Source organism: Helicoverpa armigera, chromosome 8 (assembly GCF_030705265.1).
Source record: "Helicoverpa armigera isolate CAAS_96S chromosome 8, ASM3070526v1, whole genome shotgun sequence".
NCBI classification, from domain to species: Eukaryota; Metazoa; Arthropoda; class Insecta; order Lepidoptera; family Noctuidae; genus Helicoverpa; species Helicoverpa armigera.
This window is the reverse complement of record NC_087127.1, coordinates 12,685,306-12,705,972: the sequence shown is the minus strand read 5'-3', so window position 1 is coordinate 12,705,972 and position 20,667 is coordinate 12,685,306. Positions and strand designations below refer to the sequence as shown.

General features: G+C 34.6%; 2 protein-coding genes across 2 annotated transcripts; both read left to right on the top strand.

Moving 5' to 3' along the window:
* Window positions 1-15: 15 nt before the first annotated feature.
* LOC135117196 (putative inorganic phosphate cotransporter) lies at window positions 16-5,234 on the top strand. The gene is made up of 11 exons (XM_064035783.1): window positions 16-168; window positions 1,041-1,165; window positions 1,482-1,661; window positions 1,918-2,056; window positions 2,191-2,408; window positions 3,147-3,296; window positions 3,473-3,605; window positions 3,959-4,083; window positions 4,452-4,571; window positions 4,934-5,063; window positions 5,153-5,234. Exons 1-11 carry the CDS (start codon window positions 138-140, stop codon window positions 5,188-5,190), a joined length of 1,389 nt encoding a protein of 462 aa, XP_063891853.1. The 5' UTR covers window positions 16-137; the 3' UTR covers window positions 5,191-5,234.
* Window positions 5,235-6,268: 1,034 nt separating this feature from the next.
* On the top strand, window positions 6,269-20,652 carry LOC110379710 (putative inorganic phosphate cotransporter). The gene is made up of 11 exons (XM_021339471.3): window positions 6,269-6,495; window positions 9,494-9,618; window positions 14,667-14,846; window positions 16,184-16,322; window positions 17,787-18,004; window positions 18,872-19,021; window positions 19,286-19,418; window positions 19,551-19,675; window positions 19,827-19,946; window positions 20,180-20,315; window positions 20,553-20,652. The coding sequence occupies exons 1-11, from the start codon at window positions 6,462-6,464 to the stop codon at window positions 20,582-20,584; spliced, it is 1,392 nt and encodes a 463-aa protein (XP_021195146.2). The 5' UTR covers window positions 6,269-6,461; the 3' UTR covers window positions 20,585-20,652.
* Window positions 20,653-20,667: the final 15 nt, after the last annotated feature.

Here is a 20,667-nt window from a genome sequence, read left to right as displayed (position 1 = left end):
CCGGGTGATGCCACTGACACTATCGGAGAGCCCACCCGATTGTGTCAAGCTGTTATCGATAAAAAACCCAACAAACGTTTGACAACACTATTATTTAACGTATATGTTGATAGTATGAGTATTACGTGAGAAGCAAAATGAGTGCGGATGTGGAGAATAAGAAGCCAAGTTAGTAATTTTTGTTTATTTACTAATAGAAAATGATAACTTTTTTTATAGTCAGCAAATGGTCAATAATTATCAAGGCTGAATTAATGTCATAATGTTAATGATGTTTACGTACTATAATTAGTTGTCTCTTGTATCACAATCTTGACTTAATACCTATTAAAAGATAAATCTTTTTGTAGCTCTTACATTTTCATAACATTTATAATTTATTTTGGGAAACATTTACGTACTATAAAACTTCGTTCATGTATTCTGAATGGTGAGAGCAAAATTACTGTAGACAATTCATTTTCACGGCTCGTCAACTTAATTACATGCTGTTTCAAAAAGTATTTTTGTATAAAATTTCTCTTTTAGCGTACATTTAACTCAAACAAAAAGGAACGTACAAAAGTTTTTATTTATAAAACTGCACGTTCATTAACATCAAGTTATTTAATTATTAACATAAAGTTGATGTTACTGAGTTCATAATACTCGTACATGAGTATAAGTACATAATAACAAACATTGCTCGAATCAATGACCTCCAAAACATTTGACTAAGAGTTTACCCGTTATTATTATGTAGCCGATGTATTATCTTTTTATAAAGAAACTTCACATTGCAATCATTTAGTCGGTTGATAGTTTGATATGACCCTTGAAAAAGTAGGAACATGATTCGTTGTGCGTACCTTAAAACGGTCAGGTATCCAATCGGACAGATTTTTTTTATTGAATTCATGATTACCGTCTGAACTGCCAGGCAACGGGTCAACAACCGCCTGAAAGTTTAATCTGCAGTAGGTACTTACCTATATTCGGGAGAACTTAAAACAATGCATCAAATGTCTTTAAAATACGTAAATGAGTATTTTTGTATACAGAGGCGATATTCGCCATCCGCCATGTTCAGACGATGATGATGTTCTTCGCGCTGGTGATCGCTTATGGCATGAGGGTCAACATGAGCATGGCTATCGTCGTCATGACTGATAAAACTTTGGAGAATGTAAGTGAACTCTTAGCTTCATAAAAAAAAAATAATATGCTTAATATTGTCTAAGTTATAAAGTATTTTGTAATTCCTGACCACTGTAGTTTTCTAAAATGTACATCTAATCATCATCATTTTAACATAAAATTAATCAGAATAGAGCAGTGCATAGGAGTAGAAACATGACATAAAATCAACCCAATAGATGAAGTTTTTATTTACGGCAAAAATTACACACGTCATTTCAACACTGACTAAACAAGTCTCAATTGTTTCAAGTCTCAATATCAATTTGTTATACAAAAGTCCTAATTTGTTTTCCATATTTCAGTCTTTCGACTGGAGCATGCAAACACAAAGTGTGATCCTGTCATCATTCTTCTGGGGGTACATAGTGCTGCAGATCCCGGCTGGCGAGATGGCAGCCAAATATGGCGGCATGAGACTGGTCACTATGGCTATTGCTATCAACTCTTTGGTGTCGCTGACTGTACCTATGGCTGCTTATTATGTGAGTTATCAAAGTTCATCCATATCATGATCGAGCAATTGTGAACTTACCAAACTTTATTCTTACCAAAAAGTATTCGTTGGCCTAGGTAACTGGGCTGAGGTGGTCAGATAGGCAGTCGTTATATGGGAAACATTAGTTAGACTGGAAGCCAACCCCAACATAGATGGGAAAAGGCTACATGATTTGATACATGTTTACTTTATTTTTTTTGCTCTAAGGTACCATAATAATCAACCATGTCTATAACTTTCAGGGTGGATGGCAGCTGGTTTGTACTTGTCGCGTGGTTCAAGGCCTCTCCCAAGGCTTTGTAGTACCTTGCATATACAACCTCATTGGCAAGTGGACTCCTATTGACGAGAAAAGCCGGACTGGTGCCGTTATAAATTCAGGTAAACACAAAGCAAAGAGTTTTCACTTCTGAATTGATGAAGCTCACAAGATTTAAGTAAACTCACCGTAGTTGATGTAATAATATATGTGAGCTAGTTTAATGTTTTTTCTTACTTGTACTTGCCTTTTCTAGGATCGCAACTGGGTAACGCCATACAGTTGGTGATATCTGGCTTCATAGCAGACGCGTGGGGCTGGCCAGCGATCTTCTATGTGAATGGAGCAATAGGTGCTGTGTGGGTGGTGCTGTACATCATAGTAGGAGCTGACTCTCCTCAGAAGTCTAAGTTGATCAGTGCAGAGGAACGGCTGTATATACAAACTTCGCTAGGACAGCTTGGAGAACCGAAGGTTGGTAACTTTTATTTCAAAATCAAAATCAAAAGTCATTTATTCAAAGTAGGCTGAAAATCAGCACTTTTCGAACGTCAATACAAAAGACAGCCCCCAAAACGCCCGCCCTTCACCACTTCCTATGTGTTTTTGCTGGGAAGAAGAAGTGGTGGAACAAACTCCCCAGCAACACAATTCTATCTGTATGATTTGAAGAACCGTATACAAATATTTAAATATCACTATACAACATTGTGTACATAAATTTGTATATAAAATCAATTCAAATAGTTAATCATGTTGGCTAGTACACACCTTACCCATACCTATTACTCAAGCAGTTACAAAAGAAATCTATTAAAAAAAGAGTGAAAAATATAAAAAATATAATGCCTCCATTCAGTGAAGATAGATATAGTTTAGGGTGCACCCACCAACATGTCAAACAGTTTTTATGAAAAAATAAAAAAAAAATAAAATAACAACATAAACAATGAAAACGGTGAACTAGGACTACCGTTCAAACCAAAATCATATACATTAGGTATATTACGGGTGTAAAAATATGTAGTCAGCTGGTACCACAAGCAGCACCCGTTCACGAGCGTAACGCGAGGATCAGCCATTTGGAAACCTCTTCTTTTTCTAACAAATTCTATCATGGAAAATTTGAATAAATTAGAATTTTTTTAAGGAGGATAGCCACGATTTTACCTACTGTATATTTTTGAAAGTTTTTTGTTTGATTGGTTTCAGAAATTAAAAACCCCTTGGAAGGCGATCTGGACATCAGTGCCGTTTATATCCTTGATCGTGCTCCACTGCAGTCAAAACTGGGGCTACTGGACCCTGATGACTGAGATGCCATCTTACATGAAGAAAGTTCTGGGCGTTGATATTAAGGCGGTAAGTTGTAATATAAAATCTTTTCTTATTGAGGTTATAAAAGTTCCCACCTTATACTTGGTACTTTTCTAGATTTCCAAAAAATAGGAGGAGATTGTACTCGAAAAACAAATGCAGAATACAACTTATATTGTTCCAAATAAATTTATGATCCAAATTCTCTTGTTTCCCCACAGAATGGCATGATGTCAGCCCTGCCATACTTAGCGGTGTACATTCTGAGTTTCCCATTCGGCTACCTTTCTGACTACCTTCCGAATAAGAAGTGCCTCAGTGTTACTGCAACGAGGAAACTTTCCAACTCTATAGGCAAGTATTATTATATACCACTTATGATATTTCACGTCACGAGGACGCACAAAGGGGTATTTCCCTTGAAACAGGTAAAAGGCAAGAAATCTTTGAGGAAGGATAATTATCAACAGATCTAATGCTTACAAGGAATAAAAGTAAAACTGGTTCTCCTAAAACACTCTTGAAAAGGTTTGTAAATTAGCCTTTTTAAACACTCAAATAAGTCTTAGGTACTTCGAATTTTTCTTAGTATTTTATTCTGACCTTGGGGTACAATATCATAGTTTGATTTGATAATAATATCTGCTTGATTTAGATACATTATGTACATATTTTTATTCTTACTTACAATTAAATACCTTTATCAGGATTTTTCGGGCCAGCCATAGCCCTGATCGGCCTGTCATACGTGCCAGCTGGTAACGTGACCCTGGCTGTAGTACTGCTTACCATCGTAGTGGGGCTCAACGTGGGACATCTCACTGGACTTATGGTATGGTCTACTCAGATAATATGCACTCGAGAATATAATGTTGACTATCAAAAGTTGCTCTGAAAGAAAAGTTATTCACATTAGTAGCATTGACGTAAAATAGTTCCTTCACGCAAAAGCTACTGAACAAATTTTAATACAACTCTGCAGTAAATTACAAGTGTGCAAGTAGTGTGTAGTTAGCCTTCAATTACATTACTAACAATATAACTTGACAATATAAAATTATAACATGTGTAGATACCGGTCTGAAACGAATTGTAGATGCTGTTTGACTACAGTTTTTTTCTGCATTTTCTTTCTACCATACTTCCTCCTCAAACATTATTACCCAGATGTCAATATAAAGTGAGTCTTACATTCCACAGTTGGTACACCTGGACATGGCTCCTAACTTTGTGGGCACACTGCTGGGTATCACCAACATGGCTGCCAACATCATATCCATCATCGCGCCACTAGTTGCTGGAGCTGTGTTAAAAGACGAGGTCAGTATTTCAGACGAGGTTTACTTGATGAAGGCCTATATATTCTCATAGCCGTGATCGTAAGCCAGCCATGAGACCTCCAGTGTTTTACTTTGAACATAGGCCTCCCCCATTGATCTCTAAAAGGGCTGGTTGGAGTTGCGCTCACTCTTGAAATTTTGGCATAATTATTGTCTGACTACTTTATTGAAAACTCATATATTAATTTCAATTATATATAGGAAAAAAGATTGTGCTCTTAATGATAAAAAAACCTAATTGCAAATGGCGAAAACTGCTGACGAGCATTCAATGTAAGAAAGTAGTGTTTATTGTAAGAGCAAACTCTCGTTATTTATTTTCAGACGTTTTGATATTTTCAGACGGATCCTAACGAGTGGCGTAAAGTATTCTACATAGCGTCGGCAGTATACATCGTTGGCAACACATTCTACCTTATATTCGGTACGAGCGAGAGACAGAAATGGAACGAACCTGTAGAAGATACAGATGGTAATTTCTAATTAATTTTAAAATACTATACAAAGGGTACGTACATTTCTACGTTTAACAATAATTAATTTGCTTTCTCTTATTTCCAGATGAAACGCCTGAAAAGACTGCCAGCAAAATAGTTTGAAAATTACAGTTCTGTGTGTATAATGCGTATACAAATATAAATAAGTAATTTCGCAAACTATGTGTATTTTATTCCTTTGACACCTTATGTACTACCGTACTTCGCCCATGTAATCCCTTACATGCTATCACTATATTCTCTCTTATGTATGTACTTTTCCTACATACTTACTGCACTTTTTCACTTATTCGAGCGTTGCGAGCAACTCGTTACTATATGAGGGATTTAAATACAAACCGATAAAAGCCCGAAAATTAATCCTAAGATTATAAATACGGAAGTTTGCGATGTATGCTTCTTACACTTTCAAGTGAAGAGCTGTTAGTGAATCTTCGTGAAACTTGACAGAAATATGAGTTTATATCAAAATAGTACGGATAACTAGTTCTGAAGGGTTACATCTGTTTTTAGGATTAGTTTCAAAAATAGATTGTATCAGCTTCGTAACTCTTTAAATGAAAATAAATCAGAGACTATATTCTTTTGCTTTCACAAGATTATGATGTTAAACCAGCAGCTAGATTTAAACCGCTCTAACCCCAAAATGCCTCTGGGACATGTAACATTTTCTAAAATAAAGATATTCGCAAAAATATTGTTCAGTAAATTTTTGCGCAGCGTTGGACCGCACTGGAGAATAACTTTGTTAGTTTTTATTTATTTTTGCATAGACATTTTTTATTCCAAACCATGTTGGTTATTTCGGAGTTTACCATCGCAAAAAAGGCAGTGAAAACTTTATTCGAAGTGGGGAAGATTTATTTTGTCACTTTATTATGATTTTGAACCACTTCATTAGTTTCTACTAGCATAAGCAGGAAAATGAGAAAATTACCTCTTATGTAAGTACCTCTATATAAAGTTACTAAGAAAGAATTCAGAACCTCATTTTTTGAAAGTCGGTTGATAAAATTATCAATTACCTCACTTGATTTGCAAAATCTTGACCTATCCACGCGAACGACAATATTGTTACCATAGACAATGCAGAGCGCATTCGTTTCGCCGTTGCATAACTTGTCCGTGGCATTGACTGACATACCTTTGCCTCTGATTGAAAAAAAAAACTATTGAGTCTATCGGCAGGTAGCGCGCGCGCAACACAAGCGCGGAGGCCGCGCGTTCCAAATTTAAATTAATTAAAAAAATAATCGAATTGTTAAAAAAGAGTTTATAATCATAAATAAAAAAAAAATAACTGTTTATTGAAAATTCAAACTACAGTATTGAAATATTATTTTGTGATATAGTTTAGTAATTTAAATATCAAAATGACTGAAGAACAAGTGACTAAACTTAGCAAAGGTAAGATTATTTTGCAAGTTTGTTTCAAACTAAAAACATTGTTTCATTTTATGAAGTTGCAGCTATTCGAAATATGTGTATTTATTTGTATTGTTTATTCAAAATATTTGTGTTTTACAAAATCTACATTTAAGACTTAAGTCAGAGATAGCTATTTAAATTCTTAAGTACTTTGTGCAGTTGTTCAGTTAATGGAACCTTGTTATAATTCTATGAATAATTATTGCAGTATTAAAGACCTTAAAACAAATTACTTGGAAAACATAATTGAAAATAAAGCATTTGTAACAAAGTTGAAATAGCATTTTGAACAAAAAATTATTGGTTCCAGATTTTTATTACTCTAAAGTTATCCTATTTATATTATCCTCATCGTCACAACCTTTTTATCATCTCACTGCTGGGCACATGCCTCCTCTCACACGGAGAAGGATTGAGCATTCACCACCACAGTTGCTCAATGCGGGTTGGTGATTGCAGATTTTATAGTCCAGGTTTCCTCGAGATGATAACCTGAAAATTAAAATGACCATAAAACAACCTAATTAATCAATTTAATGTCAACGGTATAGTTCTGTAGTTATCTCGTTCTCTGAACGAGGAAATATCTCGTTGCTCTCATTGTCCTTGAATATTGTAGTTTACGGTCGATAATATCGATCCGAGTTCGCAAATCTCTCGATACTAAGATGACAGGTTTTATCGACTATCGGCGAAGTTTCAATGTTTTTTGTTGCAGCGATTGATAAAATATTTAAATACCTATTTGTTTATTGATATAATGTTATTTTAACTTCACTTACCTGAGATATTAGAAAATTCTGTATTATTGATATAGTATAATAGCTTGGAACAAAATATCGATAGCCTCCTTGCATCCATTGTATGTATTACAGATACTCTACTTTAAGATGATAAATTATAAACTAACCAAAAACTAGGTAGGTATCTACAAAGCTTAAGACTGACATTTAAGTGTTCTGGTAGAGGTCAAATAAATACTGGCCAAAATCAATAGCAACGTGTGAAATATTCGCTTAACATTAAGATTCAACAAACACTACTTATTTCCTAATTGTTTAAACTATGACATAAGATTTTAAATCAAAATAATATTCACTTATCGATGATGATAAAAACTTATCCTGATCAGTGGCAGAAACTGACAGACTGCTGACCGTGTGCTCTACTATTCAATTCCCATGCTGTGCATAGATTATATAAGTGCAGTAACTCTGCACTCTGTTTAAAAATACACGATACAAAAGTCTCCTTATGAGCAATTTTGCAATCTTCATCACTTGTTCTGAAATAGCTATTAAAAATACTGCAATCAATCTCAACGTAATTGAATTTTCGCTGCACCTTATATAGATCTCATAATATCTAGATATCTGCTCACCCGCGAGCTCACACGAGCGTGAAGATAAGACGATAAGGTGTCATAACCACCTGTAGTTTGTACATTATTTATTATTTAATTTTATAGGAATTTTAACTACTTTGATTTACTTAATCATTCAGATTATTATGATCAGCATTGACCTGAAATTATAGTAATATAAGACAAGTATTTGATTTTAATGTAAACCTATAAAATGGTTTTAGGTTATTGTTTTAATACAATGCAGATCGTTTTTTTGTTACTTTAATTAAATGAACTCAAGTGCTGCATTCGGTTGAGTGTGCTGAGTTCAATTCTCAGTTTGTGCAGAGTGAATGAAATTCAAAGATTTCTTGTAAAGGTAACAATGAAATAGAATGATGATGATAGAATTTGCCGATTACTTCTTTATTATTATTTCTTACAGAAAAAGATGTACGCTCCTTCCTAGTTTTGCTAAGTGTTGTTAATATTATGAATGATCCATTAGAACAGTGCAAACACCATTGATTACCTATAGCCATGGCCCATATTAATAACTTTTAATATTTACATTCAGTAAGTAAACATGATGAGCTATCTTGTTCACGTTGGAGATAATGGCTAGTTTTAACGATGTTTTTATTACGTGGCAAGTTGTTTTCCTTTAGTAATTTCTATTGGGAAATGCGCTGTATATGTATAGTACAGGAAAATACTTATAGTGGCGCGTTTAATGTTAAATAACAGCTTGTAAACTATTAAAGCAATACTGTCTCTCCTTGCTATGGAGTTCTAATAATGAAGGCACCTTTTAGGGTATGGTAGATAGTTTGTATGGTATGGAAAACCAATTTTATATGGAGATTGAACCCTGGAGAACATTATAGGCACCATCCATTTATCCAATTGCACGAAATCGTAAAAAGACGCGGGTCTGTGGGATACAGCTTATCGAAAATTACACAACAACCTATAGGTACAATAAACAATTTCGAAGCACAAATACTTCATTCACCAATAAATTGATCGGAATCCGAGAACATTATGCAGAAATTGCAAAAACTCATTAACTCGAATATTGGTATGGAGTCGATTTAATTACGCTTGGTTTAACGGGTCTTAATTAATTTGTGACGTCATTCGGCCCGGGTTTAACGTCACGTTTCGCCTTACCCGGTCAAAACAAACTGGTGTTCTGATTTATCATATCATGTTAAGGGTATTATGGAATTGGAAATATTGGTTTGCATGCAGAATTCATGAAACTGTTAGTCATTTCATTTTTTGCATTAATCCTGACGTAAAACAAAAGCTACAGTCATCAAAATTCACATATTATTTAGGACGGAGGAGGTAACTCTTTCTTTTAATTCTACTAAGCCTTAGACAACGAATAGATCTGATATCTAGAATATCTAATATTAAGGAATAGAATCTTCAGTACAGTCGATATAGTCTAAGTTTAATCGTATGCCGCTCTGTATTGTGATAGTCACAAAGAACGAAACTATAGGTTTTGTGATCGTCGTGAAGGGATCAAAATCGTAGGGTCCCTATAAAAAATTTGCATAGACTAGTATGCAGAAACTTTGTTGGTACTTCCTATAAAACCGATTGTATTTGTATTTCCAGGGCCGACTGTGGGAGTGCGGCACCTGCAGGTGCTGATGCTGTTCCTGGCCATGGTGATAGTGTTCACCATGAGAGTCAACATGAGCATGGCCATCGTCGCCATGACTGATAAGGATAGTGAAGGTGTAAGTATGAGTGCACAAATGTTTTATACCATGAATGCGGGGAGACTTACTTGTGTGTGTAAATATACATGAACAGTGTTTTTGTAACTTTCTGAATATATAAAAAAACAGGTAAGTTAATCTGACGTTCTATAAGAAGTCGCAATTAAAATGACGTCAAGTAAATCATATAATAATCGTCTTAAAAATTATTTTGTAAAATACTGCTTATTGAATGCTAACTTTGCATAACGTTAGAATAATTATAATAATGTCATTAGTCCGGCGTTTCAGTTTTTATTTAATATCCGCGAATTCTTATGTAAACATCATAATAACTACTTGTTACGCTTTAACACTACAATGCGTGCTTAATTCAACGTTATTGATTAAACCGATAATGGTGCAATTACCTCAGATTATGTAACAACTTGAACTGATAAGTGACTTGCATCTTAACATTTATGTTAACAATAAATATTTACGATACCTACAATAAACAATAGGACATAACCATTATTGATTGTAAATACTTAACTGCTAAATGTAACATAATAATTGTCTTATTTTCATAAAGAGTGCTATTACACTTGCATATTTTCCATCGAAATTCAATGAAAATTATAAAAAGCGCTTATTCCCGCTGAGAATGTTTCAGGCATATAAAAATAACGAAAAACCAGAATATCCTAAAAGCGCTGTAAATAAATCATTATTATAGATAACTTTTTACCCAACATCGATACGCGTAATGTCTACAATATCTCTTGAATAATATTTTGAATCATTAGAGTGGTTATTCGAAAATAATCAATCAATAACTATACCTACTAAGGTCCGACAATTTTCATCAGTCTATTGTAGTATGAATAAGTAACATGGTGTATCAAAATATAAATAATATGTTGTGAAATTATTTCACAGATCACATGTATAGTTAAAGTCAAGATTAATCTAATCTCAATTGGTCTTTACTGGATATTTGACGCAATTTCTTATCAGGATGCTGTAACATCTTGCTTTTTCATTCTGTTATCTGCATTTTTGACATCGAAACAAACAAATAAGTAGAAAAATTGATAGGTCGGACTAGGCTTGGTAAAGATTTGTATCCAAACCTATTATTAATACATGAAATACCAGTATTCATACTAAAGTCATTTACCATTTAGTCTGGCCAAGATTTTTAATTCCCAAGTGTTAATCATATCAAACTAGTTAGGTACATAGAGCATTGAACACAAAACAATAAGATAGAAGAGATAAAGATTATTTAAACGGATGTTCAGATTACCCTCCACTTGAACTCAATACTCCCCCAAGAAGTGCTGACTTGATAGATATAAAGATTATATGAACACGTGCCTTTAATCGGCTGCTTTGCATGAGATCTCAGGTTTGGTTCCAAGGTCAGCCTTTCAAAAAGCAGCCCGCATCCTGGATGTTGGTGATTGATACACCCGTGCATCGGAGAGCACGTAAATGTCGATCCTTCGCCTGATCTTTCTCCAGTCATGTCGGATATCCGTCCTGTCGGGCTATGAGCGTGAGGGCATAAATGCTTGTGCATTACAATGTCATGTCTTGCGCAGTTGTCTAATGTCCGTCTAAATACGAGAATAGCCGCCGCGGCCGAAAATCGGCTAGGAGGACACCATCATCATATAATTTCAAATATTATTTTGAAAATTCTGTCGGGTCTTATTAAATACCCTTAAATAAAAAAAAACATAGCACAATTCTATTTTACGACTGAAAATTATGCAAATGATATGAAAATGTAACGCATCTAACTGTGACAGATATCTACGGGTTAAACAAACGGTTAGGGGTCCCTTTAAAATATTTGTTTTAGCCGTTGATTGTGACATGAAACTCACGTGGAATGGAACGTGCGTAAATTATATATGTCAGGATTTACATAGAAAAATATTCAAAATTCTCTTTTTATTCAATTCGTGAATTTAATATTATGATGATTATGCGTAATATGAGGCTGTGATTACCAACGTGGCTTTAGTATAAGCTACGTTGGTTTAGTGGTTATAAGCTCGACTGCTGAACATAAGGACTTGGCTTTGATTCCCAGATATTACAAAGTACTTACTGTACAGAATTTCTTATTTGATTTTTTACGGTTGAAGCAGTTTTTTGGAAATACAATCACTTAGGCCTTAATCTGTGTTTATATAAAATTCAATAATGTTATGATAATTTATTTAGATTTATATAACGACATTTCAATGAGCTCTTATTTCATTTACGACAGTACTAGTCTATTTTGTAATTATCTCCATAATAAATGCGTTTCTAAAATAGTTTGCAAAGAACAATAGTTGGAACTAGTTCTTGCAAGGTTGCGCGACAAAAACCTAATTCAATCGAGGTATACAATAAAAGCAGCTAAGAATTTATATTCAATTTGCGTGTTATTAATGGAATAAAAGGTTAGCAAAAACGAAAAACTAATTTAAAACCGGACTTGAGTTGTGTTTGCAAATTACGCGGAATTTTTGGAAACAGGACAAAACGGTTCGTTGACAAATTAGTTTATAACTTTAAATCGCCTGGACCGATTTTCATAAAACATGTTTCAGAACTACTGGTAAAACACCAGCTTTCACAAAAGTTGCATCTAAATCGGTTCATCCTTTTAAGAGCTATGGAAAACCACTATTAACCAGCAGAGCTAGCCAGGGGGCATCGGGTTGCCCGGGTAACTAGGTTGAGGAGTTCAGATAGGCAGTCGCTTCTTGTAAAACACTGGTACTCAGCTACATCCGGTTAGGCTGGAAGCCGACAACATAGAAAATGCTCGGAAAACGAGCTAACTCAGGATGCAACTTTTAAATAAGATGGCATTTACAAATATTTTTTTGCCAGCATCAAATCCTTCCGTCAGTTTAGTGGAATTTTAAATATTTAAACTTTGTGAGAATATCTGAAGGTTTAACTAGCCTAATCTTTGAATTCTTTGAAATAATAATGAATTGTGTGAATTATGCAAATCAAAACAGGTTGTATCTGCAACTGCATACAATGCATTATAAAAGAGAGATTTTTTTCCTTGTACATACAGTGTTCAGATGAGGGCAAATATTTGCTTATTGTTTTTTAATCCGCAAACTTTTGCTTAAAAATATTACCTATTATTTGATAATGTAATATAAGACATTGCTACGACTTTAATATAATTACCATATTTTGATTTGTTTCCTTTTGAAAGAACCTGTTAATCCACTAAAACTGTTATAAGAATGTAATTCCATACGAGATATGTTGTTTAAAGATGTAAATAAAAAAAAATTAAGTGTTTTGTTCACAATAAATTAGCTCAGATCATCAAAGTGTTCATAATATAGTAATATTCTTAGTATTCTTCGTTCGTAATATTCTTTGTCCGATTTCAATAGAACTTCATATCCTCATAAATATTTTTTTTGTAGTGTTGTAACATTTTAACGCAATCTAACTTGAATAAAATTTATCTATGTTGACAACTGTTTAAGTATGAGCTTGTTATCTCTAAGAAAAAAAAAACACGTGAGTGAGCTAACAGCGTGCTAAACCCATAACATAGATACAATGTATTCTGTGATAAAAGAACTTGCAGTCTAACTGACACGTACAAGAAACCCTAATAGAGTTTTTTTGACGGAATTGTAAGATCACTTCAAGAACCAATGGATGAACCTTGTGAGAAAGTCGACGCGGCTAGAAAAAATGTCACTTGTGAGATGACGGCAGACAGAAGAGTATGGAAGAAGAAAACATGCTGCGCTGACCCCAAATAAAAATTTGATGATGACAGGAGGATAATGATGATGATTCTTTAGCAAAAACTAATGTATCTATTTCTACCACCCATATAAAATAAAATACATAAAACCAGAATAAAAGAGCATAAAGAAAACAATAAAACAGTCCTTGGGGTAGACACAATCTTCTTATCACATGTATTGACAAACGTATTTCATTGATCTGATGAAGATTGTGACTCAAGGGCTGATTAAGATAATATTATCGTTGCAAAGGCAGATACTATTGACAGTGCTCGTCAAGATGACAATGATGATAACAGACAACACTGTGGTCTTGATAAAGCAATTGTTACAAAATAATAACATGTTGAGGCTATCCCTCTGATATGTTGAAATATAAGAACTGAAACATATTTTTACCCACTTAGATGTATTTTAAGTTTATTCTATTATTACACGCTCATGATCTTAAGATATCCTTTATCAATAGGTGGTTTATGAACATAATAAATCGTTTAATACAACATTTCGTCTTCATCATTCAAAGACGCAACAAACCTGCAAATCACTTTTGTTTTTAAACATTACATTAGGGATTACTAATAAAAACTGATTAGATATCTCGTAACTGTACGTATAATAAAACTTTTTCGACGGGTTACGGTCAATATAAATAGAAAAGAGACATATATTATACATCAAAGCAATTGTAAGAATTGATAAATAACGCATTGATCAAACACAATGGTGTATAAAGCGTAAAACATCTAAGTATCATATTTATAATCTATCGGAGCTAAGATAAATGAACCTTCTGCTTAAAATAATAATATAATATTATTTTTTTATCATAAGCAATATTTTATTAAGAATTGGATTTTTATTACTTATTAAGTTTCCATCTAATTTATCTAAATTAGATGATCGTTCTCATATTTTTAATAAAATTCTTATAATCTTTTTTCGGTGTCCTGTAATAAGCAATAATAATTAGAACTGCTTTCGTAAGGTTTCTAGTATCACTTATCGTCAGTTAAACATAATTTAAAGTAATAGCTAAAAAAAAGCTTTATTATTTTATCTCATCATCAGGGTTGTCTTAGTTGTCGCTGAATCATCAAAAGCCTTTTTAACGTCACTTATCTTCTATAAAAGATGTGTTAAAGTGATAGCTAAGAAAAAGCGTTTATTTAGCATCAGGATATTTCTAATTGTCGATCAATTACCAATAGGCACCAGTTTACCTAAGATTCATATGACTGACTAAATAAATCTACGCTTTTCTATAATTCAATTTTTCGTCATCAGGCATTTGACTGGAGCATGCAAACCCAGAGTGTGATCCTGTCATCATTCTTCTGGGGATATGTGGTACTCCAGATTCCTAGTGGAGAGATCGCAGCCAGGTTCGGAGGCATGATACTCATCACAATATGCATCGCTGTCAATTCTGCTGTCTCGCTGCTGATCCCTTTAGCTGCTTATTATGTGAGTATGAAATATACTTTAGTTCACAAACTTAACGTAGACTGTGGATGTGTAAAGCCTATGTTATCCGCTATTCTGCAATGAGAGATTCTAATAATAGGGGTTAAAGTATGAAATTGCCGATTTGTACTGAAAACCTAAATTGTATTTTTTTTTAATTTTTAACAAACTTATTTAATCAAAATAGTTGCCATTATTATCTATACATTGCGGTCATCTAATAAGAAGGTCATTTATGCCTTTACGATAGAACTCTGAGGATCTAGACTGCACAAACAGTGTGAAAGAATTTTGTTCTGCCTCCTGGGAAGAAACTTCTTGTGACGTAGATAATTGTCCAAATCACAAAAAAAAATGGTCGTCCGTTAGACCAAGGTCTGGCGAATATGGAGGAAGACGAATAGTTTCCAACTGCAGTTCCTGAAGAGTTAAAACGGTTTATTTTGCTGTATGAGGCCTCGCGTTGTCATGGAGCAATAGCGGTGAAGGTCGATTCATGAGTCGTGGCTGTTTTACTGCTAATTTTTTCAACATTATTCGGTGTTCGGCTGGGTATCTGGGTAGTTTGACTAGGATCGGCGTTCACCGTCTCTCTTAATTTCTCGTTAATCACCTGTCAGGCGGTCTTTCTCATGGCTCGTTCTTCAAGTCGAAGTTTCCACCACGAAAGCGTTTAATCCAAAATCGCACGGCGCGTTCTTTAGCAGACACCTCTTCAAATGCAGCATTGATATTGCGGGCTGTTTCTGCCGTTCAATCCCGCGTCGGAACTCATATTCAAAAATTACTCAAATTTTCGCAGTATCCATCTTTCTTGTTTAAGTTGAATAACAAAAACAATTGAACATCGATAATCAAATGTTTCACATTTTTTAAAAGAAAAACATCACAGAAACCACGTGAAAAAAGTTCCATTCGAAAACCTCAAACCATGAAGACTCTATGGCAATTCAAAAACCTACTAGAATAAAACGGCAATTTCATACTTTAACCCCTAATATTATCACATAATTTATAGTCTCATAATTCAATATCTGATAAATAAGAGGAAAAAGATTGTAAATCAAGCACTGAGATTGCAAATCATCAATTAATAAATTCTTGTTTAACTTAACTGGTGTCCAGAATAGTTTACTTAGTCGAGTCGAGAAGATGATGAACAATTAGAGTAATCTCATATTTACAGTTAACATTTTCAACAATTCCTCTCACTTGCAATATTCTCAACGACATCAATCTTTGAGGAATCAATCATACTTCAACTTTTGAGATTGGTTGGTTATCCTCAACGCATACAGTCATTACTATTTATCTAAAACATACTTTTATTCTTCCAGGGAGGTTGGCAAGCCATTTGCGCTTGCCGAGTACTCCAAGGTCTGTCACAAGGCTGTGTATATCCGACGATGCACAACCTTATAGGCAAATGGGTTCCCTTGGAGGAAAAGAGCCGTCTCGGTACCCTAATATATGGAGGTACGTTTATGATCAACGGAAATTAAACGCCCCTGTCAAGTAGCCTTCAGTTTTTGGAGTTAGCGTTTTAGGGTATTGGGTACCTACTATTTGAAGAAATCTGATTCCCGAAAGCTAGTTTATTGCATAAAATAATATAGTACAAATATAAAATCATGATAGTACGAAACATTTAACAGACTATCCTGTTTATTTCGCGTTTGGCTTAACAGATTTTGACCGTTTGGTACTTTACTGTTTGATTCTATGGCGTGAGATCTAGGAGAAATAAAATATAGACACAGATGATGTAAAAAAAAATGACAGCAATAAAACTGTTGCAAAGGAAAATTATTATTTTGCTGGTAATTGAAAGAATATTTGAAACGTTATTGTCATCTTTACTACGTATGATAATATAGGTCTCCACGTGTTGTTATTATTTACATGACCTTCATAGTATGGTACAGTGATATATAATTATAGCATACATTGTTAGTTATAGAAAGGACAGTGGACAAAAATGTATACATTGTTTCTACAATCTATATGCGTACTTATAATATTTAGTTAGTGAGAATATACATCTGTAATCCAAATAAGAAAAACCTACGAACACTTAGCAAAGATTAAATAGATGATCTATTTAATCTTTGCTAAGTATAAGTCGGGGAAGTACAGCTTAAAAAAACTGCCATAACAGGAAAACTTTACGCATCAACTCTTGTCTTACAAAAAATCCGACAGTCACGAAAGGTGAAGGTATAAATAGAGTTACGGAAGTTAAGTTGAAGATCATAATGTAGGTACCTAATAAATATTGAAAAAATTGAAAAAAAAATTAAAATGATGCATCCCATACATACGGGTATACTTTTGGTCAACCTAGATGAATCTGTGAAATGTTACCAATCAAACATTAACCTTCCACTATTGTGTTAAGGTTGAACATCTATTGAAGTTTGATAGATTGATGTGCTGTATATACTATAGACACGTGACTTTCCTTTAAGACACCTCACGTTTTCTCTCCAAGAGACTTGTCATAAATCTAGTTATTAAAGTGGGATTAAATTGATGAACGATAAGATATCGATTCGAGATATCGATGGGAAAGTGTACTGATAATGATATGCAGGGAAATCTAACTTGAGAGATTTTTGCGGAAATGGTAAAACCCTAAAATTCGATAAAACCCTCTTTAAAAAATGCATATGTTGTTTAAATTTGACAATACACAGCCTAAAATTAATATAATTCTACGAAAACCAAAAATACCGTTTATAACTAAGTCTGGAGAGAATGCTGATTGCCTCGACTTTGAAAATAAAACTAAAAATTACCATAATGTCTTGGCGTTACTAGTTAAAAAGACACAACTCTTTAACAACAAATATTATTTTGAGTATTATTTTGACTCGTCATTTCTACCTTACATTTCCTCCTTACCTGTCCAGTAGTTACAAAGCCACTCTTCAATTGCAGGTGCTATGATGGGAACAGCCTTACAGCTGATGATATCAGGCTTCATCGCCGACTCCTGGGGCTGGCCAGCCATATTCTACGTAGACGGTTCAATAGGTGCTATCTGGGTAGTGTTCTATGTGTTCCTGGGTGCCGACTCTCCTCAGCGGTCTAAAATGATTGGCAAAGTGGAAAAATTGTACATACAGACATCTTTGGGACAAATTGGTGAACAGAAGGTAAGTTTTGTCTATTATCTGGTGTATTCTATCTACGAAATTTCAAAAACTTAATCTTAGTTCAATAAACAAATGCCCTGCAGAATGCAAAGAATATTCCATTTTGACTGTTACCTTGAAACTAGCACTTGGGACCCTTTCAAAGAATGGCTATTAATTATACCCAGCAACTTAATCTATAGCGTTACATATAGCGTCATTACTTACGACAAATCTGATTGTGCGAAGATCCAAATAGGTCAGCCAACCTCTCTAAATCTTGCGATCGACAGTTTACACCTAGTTGGGTTATCATCAGGTAAATAAATTATCCAGAACATTCCATCTGACTTGTAACACGATAACAAGGGTCAATGTTGCAGGCACGCCGTTATAGATGAAATTTATGTTCTCTGCCAAACTCCCAAATTATTGAAATTCTGTTCCAGAATGAATCATTTTAAGTGATGAATAAGATTTCAATTGGAATTTCTCTGGGAGCTTACATTTTGCTCGGAGCTACGCTATAACCAAAATATGGAACACATTACCTGTAGATTGAGCCGAATTAACTCAAAATTTTCCGTGAATTTCCTCTCGTTGTTTTAGATTAATACCGTACACGTACAACAGCTGAGCTAGAATTCCTAGAAACAACTTAAACTTAATATATTCCTTTAATAGTTACTGAACTGTTGATTTAGATTATCAGTAAAATAATAAGCTGCTTTTTACCGACCCTTTTCTGCGAATATTTATATAGCTAGATAATGCGTATCTTAAAGACCGAATAGAAGAATTTGTAGACAATGGTCTAAAGATACGAGAACCCTTTTATTGCGTACATCCTTAGTCCTATATTTGATGGTCTTTGTCACTTATTTCCAGAGGTTACAAACTCCTTGGAAGAAGATAGCGACCAACCTGTCGTTCATCTCTCTGATCGTGGCCCACTGCGGACACAACTGGGGCTACTGGACTCTCATGACGGAGATGCCTTCTTATATGAAGCAAGTTCTTGGAGTTGATATTAAAGCTGTTAGTATCTGGGGAGAAACTAGTTTGTATCTGTTTATTGAATAAAATGTCACATTATTGGTCATACGATTGTTGTGAACGGAGTAGGCAGACTGCGCTTTACAGTTCTTTTTGTCTTATTTTATTTTATAGTGCCAGATTCTTAGTGGTGTAACCCTTGCTTAAGACAACCATTTTCCTGATGCAAAAGTCGCAGTATTTGCTTCAAATCTATTTCACGAAGGTCCTCATATTGATGAAATAATCAAATGTTTTTGTTTACAGAATGGACTTATGTCAGCTCTTCCTTACTTGGCAATGTACTTGCTTAGCTTCCCCTTCGGGTTTATATCTGATTACATTTTGAAGAACAATTGGCTCAGCATCAGCACTTGTCGAAAGCTTTCCAATTCTATTGGTAAGTAACATATAAAGAATTCTCCATATTATTATCTGTAGCTAAGTTGTGATGCTACAGCAAAATGGCGTGTATTCCCCAAGAGCATGTATTTTTGCAAAATAGCAAACTATTTCGACGTCCTTTTTTCAGGTGAGTACGGGCCCGCGTTAGCACTGATCGGCTTAAGTTACGTGCCAGCCGGGAACGTCACAATGGCTGTCGCTCTGCTTACCCTCGTCGTTGGACTCAATGCTGGACACATGACTGGATATTTGGTGAGCATAACTAAGTTTACTTTTTTATAAGCACATGCTATTTAAAGATCTTTGTAGAACATCAAAGATTAGCCTGACATTGAAACCACTCAACCTAGCCTTGGCGATTAGTTGCAATACGTGATATTATGTGCTATTTCTTTTGTTCTAGCTGGTTCACATTGACATGGCTCCTAACTTTGCTGGCACAATGATGGGCATCACCAACTTCTTTGCGAACATCGTGTCCATCATCGCTCCTTTGGTTGCTGGTCTTATTCTACAGGATGAGGTAACATCACCAAATATACAGACTGAATAGGACTTAGAATATCTCTCGGTTGTGCAGTCCACTAAATACCGAAATGTCTGACAATTGATCCATTAGGTTACCCGGGCTTGAGGAGGTCTGGTAGGCAGTCGCTCCTTGTAAAGACTGGCACTTAGCTGCATTTCGTGAAACTGGAAGCCGACCCCAACATTGCTGGGAAAATTTTAAGCAGATGATTGTCTTTGTGGTTTCAGACTGACCCTGAGCAATGGCGTCAAGTGTTCTACGTGGCATCAGCCATCTACGTCGCCAGCAATACATTCTTCGTGATCTTCGGTACCAGCGAGAGGCAGACTTGGAATGAACCCGACCCCAAAGAAATTACGTCAGGTAAGTCATAATTTACTGGGTGTAGGTATGTAATGTATATACGGTTCAGTTCAGTTATTTTCCATTGCTATGGGATGAAACCTTGTATTATGACCCTCAATTAATTGTGTATTGGGAATACTGTTATTTTCCTTATCTTGGCTTTTGCCTCAAGCAACTGTCTCGGTCTCAGATATCACGCTATAAAACTATGGGACATTGGACGTGATTAATAATTTGGTCGTATTTTTTTTTCAGAATCAGAAAAGAAGGCTGAAAAAGTAGTTTAAGAATAAAGTTACCTATACATACCGCATTTGTAAATTTTGTAAATATTAATAAATTATGTTGAACTAAACCAATGTTTACTTAT

Bases quoted from the DNA above. Each gene is read 5' to 3' on its own strand.
- LOC135117196 (XM_064035783.1), top strand. From the start codon at position 138: ATGAGTGCGGATGTGGAGAATAAGAAGCCAA. The intron at 4,084-4,451 runs GTATGGTCTACT...TACATTCCACAG, and splicing joins GACATCTCACTGGACTTATG to TTGGTACACCTGGACATGGC. The intron at 4,572-4,933 runs GTCAGTATTTCA...TGATATTTTCAG, and splicing joins GAGCTGTGTTAAAAGACGAG to ACGGATCCTAACGAGTGGCG.
- LOC110379710 (XM_021339471.3), top strand. From the start codon at position 6,462: ATGACTGAAGAACAAGTGACTAAACTTAGCAAAG. The intron at 9,619-14,666 runs GTAAGTATGAGT...TTTCGTCATCAG, and splicing joins CTGATAAGGATAGTGAAGGT to GCATTTGACTGGAGCATGCA. The intron at 19,947-20,179 runs GTAACATCACCA...TTGTGGTTTCAG, and splicing joins GTCTTATTCTACAGGATGAG to ACTGACCCTGAGCAATGGCG.